At 43.0% G+C, this 7,500-nt stretch overlaps 1 protein-coding gene across 1 annotated transcript in view; it reads left to right on the forward strand.

Moving 5' to 3' along the window:
• LOC143281388 (putative G-protein coupled receptor CG31760) overlaps positions 1-7,500 on the forward strand; it is a 69,496-nt gene that overhangs the window by 31,073 nt on the left and 30,923 nt on the right. The window contains exons 2-3 of the mRNA XM_076586595.1: positions 3,899-4,094; positions 5,387-5,662. Of these exons, the coding sequence (XP_076442710.1) occupies positions 3,899-4,094; positions 5,387-5,662 (472 nt within the window). The remainder of the gene's footprint in view (positions 1-3,898; positions 4,095-5,386; positions 5,663-7,500) is intronic.

Raw genomic sequence — 7,500 nt, forward strand, 5'->3', positions numbered from 1 at the left:
GATGGGGTGTGTGTGAATAATTCTATGACCCTTAGAAATTAAAGGAGTGTTTCTCTATTTTCCGTTTTGATGGACACAAATATGTCAGCAATAGTTCACCATCTTGTACCTTATACCTCTACATCGATACGTCTGATTTTTGTGTGTGTGTGTGTTTGCTGAGACGTCATAAAGTGGACTGCCCTAAGTGTCCCCTGTGTGGCCTGCTGGCCGTGAGCAACCTGATTAGATTGGACATGAACTGGAAACAAAACCCCTGTGGTTAGGCTGTCTTCTCAGTTTGATTGCTTTACCTCTTTTATTTTTCTCTTTGTTTGTTTGTTTTTTTGGGTTGTTTTTTTTGTACTTCTGTTTATTTCAAACAGTGATCTTTGATTCCGCCCTCTATCTGTCCTGTTTCTGCCAACCCACCATACAACACCTTCTCACATCCCACCTTTTCATTTTTTACCTTTATTTATTTTCAAATGATAACATTCAAATGTACAAAAAAATAACTTCTTCAACTAAATGTTTACAATGACAGTTGTGTGTGACAAGACAATAAACAAAATTCGTGCTCCACATTATTTGCGTATTTGTTTGTAAGGTAAGCGTAAATGAATGAATGAGTGAATTAGTCATCAACAGCGTTCACAGTGTATCATTTCATCGTTCTACAGACTCTTTTTTTGACTGCATTTCGAGCCCCTCCTTCTGTCCCAGAAATGTAGACAAGGGAAATAAAAGAAAGTGTGTAAAAAAAAAGAAGAAGGTCATGATAATGAAGAGGACGAGGAGGAAGAAGGAGAAGTATTACAACCTCAGAAGCATAATATTTGAATAACTAATCAACGTTGGTTAGAATCAAACACGATGGCAGCAAGTTAACTCACTCAGTACGGCCAGTCCTCTCTTCTCCTCAACACAGACCCCTCGGATGTCCAGTGGGTGTCTCAATGACCCAAACTTTAGCTTCCGTCGTCAGAATTGTGGTATTCTTTGTCAACATTCACCTCTTCAGTATAAGAACCTTCCGCTTGCAATATTTTGATGGTGGTAATTGGGGTGAAACGTTGTTAACGTCGTCTCTTTCGCCGTTCGTATGGAGAGAGTTAACTGAGCATCAAACGGCTGATTTAAAAAAAAAAAAAAGAAAAAAAAAAGAACGTCTTCATATATATGCACTATCATCTCCACCATGTCAGCGAAATTACAACCTCGTCTCTCTTCCCGAGTCCCTTCATATATATCCATCAGCAGGGGTCGTCTTCAGTGCACAGGTGACCTTTGAATGGATTTTAATTATATAGATGTCAAGCTTCCAAAGCCGATTACAAATAATTGAGCTTCTTCACTAAGTGTCAGCCGTGCGAATGTCCAGTTCCAGAATCGTAGAGCTGATTAAATGCGTTGAAGTTATCCGGAAAAATAATTTCAGGATGTAACATAAGCAAGATAACTGACAGAAGTAAATACAGGCTTAGTGGCTTTGTCTTCCTTTTTGATTGAAGAGAGGGAGGGGGGAAGGGAAACTGAGAGACAGAAACTGATTTAGCCATTATTCATGGATGGTGAGAGAGAGAGAGATTGTGTTCTTCAGATTAATGTCCATTCCCAAAAAAGGGCGAGAACTCAATGCAAGTTGCAAACTAAGAATAAAAGATTTGTTAAGCAAACTTTCAGAATTTTTTTTTTAACTATAACAAGAAATTATCGGAGAGAGAGAGAGAGAGAGAGAGAGAGAGAGAGAGAGAGAGAGAGATTGTGTTCTTCAGATTAATGTCCATTCCCAAAAAAAGGGCGAGAACTCAATGCAAGTTGCAAACTAAGAATAAAAGGTAATGCCAAATTAGATTTGTTAAGCAAACTTTCAGAATTTTTTTTTAAACAATAACAAGAAATTATCAATGACACATTCAGGTGATCTTTGTGGAGAGCTGGGTATAAAAAGCCTCAAAATCAATATGTAAATTGTGTGCGATAGGGGAGTTTGCGCGCGAGAGAGAAGAATACCGCGCTTTTGAATTTCTACTATCACCCTGATCATCATCATCATCGTCGTCGTCGTTACTAATATAATGATTTGTATTTGTATTGCTTTTTTTTTTATCACAACAGATTTCTCTGTGTGAAATTCGAGCTGCTCTCTCCAGGGAGAGCGCGTCGCTACACTACAGCGCCAACCATTTTTATATTTTTTCCTGCGTGCAGTTTTATTTGTGTTTCTATATTTGTCCGAACGCAGTGACGCCTCCTCGAGCTACTGAAACTGAAACTTTTCTTATCGAAGTGGATTTTCTACAGAATTTTGCCGGGAACAACCCTTTTGTTGCCGTGGGTTCTTTTACGTGCGCTAAGTGCATGCTGCACACGGGACCTCGGTTTATCCTCTCATCCGAATGACTAGCGTCCAGACGGAGGGGGAGAAAATATCGGCGGCTGAGCCGTGATTCGAACCAGCGCGCTCAGATTCTCTCGCTTCCTAGGCGGACGCGTTAGCCTACCTCTAGGCCATCACTCCACGTGATGACGTCTTGTTTGCTTTCATGCAAAAATGATTTCGAAGCGAACTTGGGTCTACTCTCTTTCTAGTTTTTAACGGAAGTCTAAAACGTTTGAACGTTCCGTACCACTGTTTTAATCGTCGCGTGTGGTCGGGACTGAACTGGCAAAGGCCCCACAGCCCGCTGACTGGCACTGGCAGCAACAAGCAGTAGGAGTGGGAGGGAGGTAGAGGTGTTTGGGGGGTGAGGGGTAATGATGTAGGATTCGCGACCGGAGTTTGGGTAGCACAAAGAAAACCAGGGTTGACGCTTCCCGCGAAGATTTTCTCTTCAGAGCAGGAACTTCCCCCAGTCTTCGCACTACACCGGCCAATTAAAACAGATTTGCTACAATCCTAGCAATAGCATTTAATGTAGATCTACTTCAAACAGGCATTAGAATATGATGTTGGCATCAAACAAACCGTACTTTAGATCAGGCACGGCCCAACCAGCTGAGCAGACGACCCTTGATAAAGTGTTTCCAAACACTGCAACATGGCCCAACCTCGGAACACAGCACTTTTGGAAGAGAGGGTTCAACTCACTGATCCAAAACTATTTTTAGATCAGTGGGTTCAACTATTGTGCTCGATGGGTTCAACCATGATTTTCCTACCTCCGTCGTCAGAAGAAGAAGATCGCTCAAGGCCACTAATCTAAAAATAGATTTGTGGCTCATAGAATTTAAATAACAGGGGAGGTTATTAGGTTGGTCCGGTCCTTTCAGCAGACGACAAAATCTTGCCAAAGTCAGCTCTCTCGGAGTTAACACTGGCGTTGTTTTTGATAACCTTTTCACATTATTTTGTGAATTCTTCGGCTGGTTTTAAGAACTGACCGGTATCTAGCCCTGAAATGGGCCAGCTGTGTGTGTGTGTTGGAGCTCATGTACGTTTATATGTATTTAACTGTGCTTTCATATCTGTGAAACTGCATGTTTGGAGCATATCTGTTATGCATGTGTGGGTGTATGTGTGAATGTGTCTTCATGTTTTACATTTATTTGCTTATTTATCATCATTGTTGTCTTATTTATTTATTTAGTTGTTGTTTTTTTAATTATTATTATCATTACTACTACCTTTTTTTTTACATCATAATTATTATTTATGTATTTATTTATATATGTAAGCTTATCTATTATTTATTCACCTTTTTTTTTCTTTTTTTTTTCTCAAGGCCTGACTAAGCGCGTTGGGTTACGCTGCTGGTCAGGCATCTGCTTGGCAGATGTGGTGTAGCGTATATCGATTTGTCCGAACGCAGTGACGCCTCCTTGAGCTACTGAAACTACTGAAACTGGGCCAGCTGGGCTGTAACCAGCATGATTTGATTTCATTTGCTTTTCTTGGGCTTGTGTTCATTCCCAGACCGGATCAGGACAGCCAAAGAGGCTCTCAACTTCGTGGGTCGGATCGCCCAGAGCGAGACCTGCGACCAGGGCACAGGCAACACGTTGCAGCTGACGTTCAACACCACCGCCTGGATTCCCTACACTGACCCGGCCACCCGCACCGCCAATTTTCTCTCTGCACTGCTGGCCTTGAACAACAACACGCTGCGAGAGTAAGGGAGGGGGTGTTGGAGGTTTTTTTGGGGGGGTGCGGAGGGGGTGGGTGTGGGGGTACTCGTTCGTTTTTTGTTGTTTTTTTCTTTCCTTCCTTTGTATCTCTCTGTGTCTTTGTCTTCTCTTTGTGTGTCTTTGTCTCTGTCTTCTTTCTCCGTGTCTGTCTTCTATCTCTCGCTTTTTGTCTTCTCTTTGTGTGTCTTTGTCTTCTTTCTCCTTGTCTGTCTTCTGTCTCTCGCTTTTTGTCTTCTCTTTGTGTCTCTTTGTCTGTGTCTTCTTTCTCCGTGTCTGTCTTCTATCTCTCGCTTTTTGTCTTCTCTTTGTGTGTCTTTGTCTTCTTTCTCCTTGTCTGTCTTCTGTCTCCCGCTTTTTGTCTTCTCTTTGTGTGTCTTTGTCTTCTCTTTGTGTGTCTTTGTCTCTGTCTTCTTTCTCCGTGTCTGTCTTCTGTCTCTCGCTTTTTGTCTTCTCTTTGTGTGTCTTTGTCTGTGTCTTCTTTCTCCGTGTCTGTCTTCTATCCCTCGCTTTTTGTCTTCTCTTTGTGTCTCTTTGTCTTCTTTCTCTGTGTCTGTATTCTATCTCTCTGTGTCTTTGTCTTCTCTTTGTGTCTCTTTGTCTCTGTCTTCTTTCTCCTTGTCTGTCTTCTATCTCTCGCTTTTTGTCTTCTCTTTGTGTCTCTTTGTCTCTGTCTTCTTTCTCTGTGTCTCTGTATTTGCATTCTAATTCTCTCTCTGCCACTCTGTCTCTTTGACTCTGCTTTCTCTTCTCTCTCTGTCTGTCAGTGTCTCTGTCTTCTTTCTCTGTGTCTCTGTATTTGCATTCTAATTCTCTCTCTGCCACTCTGTCTCTTTGACTCTGCTTTCTCTTCTCTCTCTCTCTCTCTGTCTGTCTCTCAGTGTCTCTGTCTTCTTTCTGTGTCTCTTTCTCTCTGCCCTGTCTGTCTGTGTGTGTCTCTCTGAGTGTTTTCTCTGGGTGTCTTTGTCTTTGTCTGTCTCCAGTTGTTGGGGGGAAAAAATGATGGACGCAGGGAAATCTGTTGTGACCCAAAACTAACACAACGCAAAACAGCACAACACAACACAGTAGGCCCACAGCACAACAACTAAGCACAACACAAACACAGCCCTTGAAATTTCACAGCACAACATACCACACAGTACAACACGGCACAACATACCAACAACAGAACTAAACACAACACAACACAACACAACACACAACACAAACACAAAAACAAACACAACACAGCACAACATAAGGCTTTCCCTCGCAAAAAAAATATTTCCCCAAACAGTGTCCCGGACATTACCTTCTACAACATGGTCCGCAACAACGTCCATGGAGAAACCCTCATCTTTGGTGCCGGCGTCGCTTTCGAAGAGGACGTGATGAAGCCGGGACGCACGAGGTACTGCCCGTACGCCTCGCGCAACCCTGACGGCAGCGTGACAGCCTTCGACATCGCGGAGTCATACGATTACGTCAACTCCTCTGCCGTCTGGTGGGTTGGTCCCCGCGCTCAGGACTACTCTGAGGTCAAGGTCGTCACTGACAACGTCACCGTCGATCCGTACGGTGATTTCATTTTATTTATTTTATTTTGTTTTCTTTTATATATATATATTTTTTTTTTTTTTTTTTTTTTTTTTTTTTAGTGGGATGCAGTGGGGGGGGGGGGGGTTGTTTGTTTTGTTGTAGTTGTTTTCTTTGAGTATCTATTTCAAAATTTATTTATCTTGTTTCAGAATGTATTTATTTATTTATTTAATCATTTATTCAATCATTTATTTAATATTGAGTGGAGTAATTATTAACATACCTGGTTGAAATGGACTTTTTACTTCTTCTTTTTTCCAAATTTCAAACTTTATTTGAATTTTACGTTGACTGAGCGAGACGTGGGTGAACTGGTCTTTCTAGCATTGTTTTAATTGACTTTGTAATGTCACTTCGGGTTCTCTTCCACTGGGTTTCAGAATTGATAGGTCTTCAGCCCTGAAATGGCCCGTTTGCGAATGATTGGGCTACATGCAACGTGATTTGATTTTTCATTGACGGGCGCAATAGCCGAGTGGTTAAAGCGTTGGACTTTCAATCTGAGGGTCCGGGGTTCGAATCTCGGTAACGGCGCCTGGTGGGTGAAGGGTGGAGATTTTTACGATCTCCCAGGTCAACATATGTGCAGACCTGCTAGTGCTTGAACCCCCTTCGTGTGTATACGCAAGCAGAATATCAAATACGCACGTTAAAGATCCTGTAATCCATGTCAGCGTTCGGTGGGTTATGGAAACAAGAACATACCCAGCATGCACATCCCCGAAAACGGAGTATGGCTGCCTACGTGGCGGGGTAAAAACGGTCATACACGTAAAAGCCCGCTTGTGTACATACGAGTGAACGTGGGAGTTGCAGCCCACGAACGAAGAAGAAGAGAAGAAGAAGAAGATTTTTCATTCATTGAATGGATAAGGTGATTGCGGGCAAGAGTGAAAGGACTTTTTTTTTTTTAAAGGGCAGTAAAGTACTCAGCTAGTGGACGGAAAATTTTTGGAGTTGGGTTAAATGACCTGTTGGCTAATGCCTTTAAGGTTAACATTGCTAAGGGCCGGGGTCTTGGTGGACAGAAAACGAAACAAGGCAAAGAACTGACGCGTTTCAACCCTAGGGTCGGCCGCAAGCAAAGCGAAGACCAAGGGACAGACACCTGGTGTTTAGACTTGATGTGGTTGAGTCGATGGTCAAAACGCATCGTCTTCTCGTCAAGCTCTTACAAGTTTTTCTGTAAACAGGTGGGAAAGTCGTGTTGAAATTTCAGCTCAAGTGATTCAAACTGATGGTTTGATTCGGAAGGGGATTTCGAAGAGACAGTTATTCCATCAGAAGGAGGTTATAGTGTGTCGCACAATGATAGTGAGTGATGTGGGTGATATGGGGAGGGGGAGGGGCAGTTGGTATGGTAAGCGATACAAGTGGTGGGAACAGAGAGGGTACTTGGTTGTGGATATGTAAATGACTCACTGGCTGTTCAGAGGAAGGGTTTATTCGAATGGAACAAGCTGCCTCAGGAAGTTGTGACAGCCGAGTCACTGGACTGCTTGAAGTCCAGACTGGCCTCTCATCTCTAAAAGTGAACCCCCCCACCCCACCCCCCATTCCCACCCCCTCCTCTCGCTCACCCTCCTCCTAACCAGCCATACACCCCAAAATCCCCCCCCCCTCCCCGCTCACAGCTGATGCAGAGGCTTGGCATCATGTCAGTGCACGCTGAACGTACACTGGCTGGCCAGGTCGCAAACATTACATTTTTTTTTCCAATCCTCACAACAGCGCAATCCTTAGCAACCTCCCCAAACTACAACAGAATCATCAATATAATGATGTTGGTTGTATAAAGGAAGAAGAAGAGGA

The sequence above is a fragment of the Babylonia areolata genome, chromosome 4 (assembly GCF_041734735.1).
Source record: "Babylonia areolata isolate BAREFJ2019XMU chromosome 4, ASM4173473v1, whole genome shotgun sequence".
Taxonomy (NCBI): domain Eukaryota; kingdom Metazoa; phylum Mollusca; class Gastropoda; order Neogastropoda; family Buccinidae; genus Babylonia; species Babylonia areolata.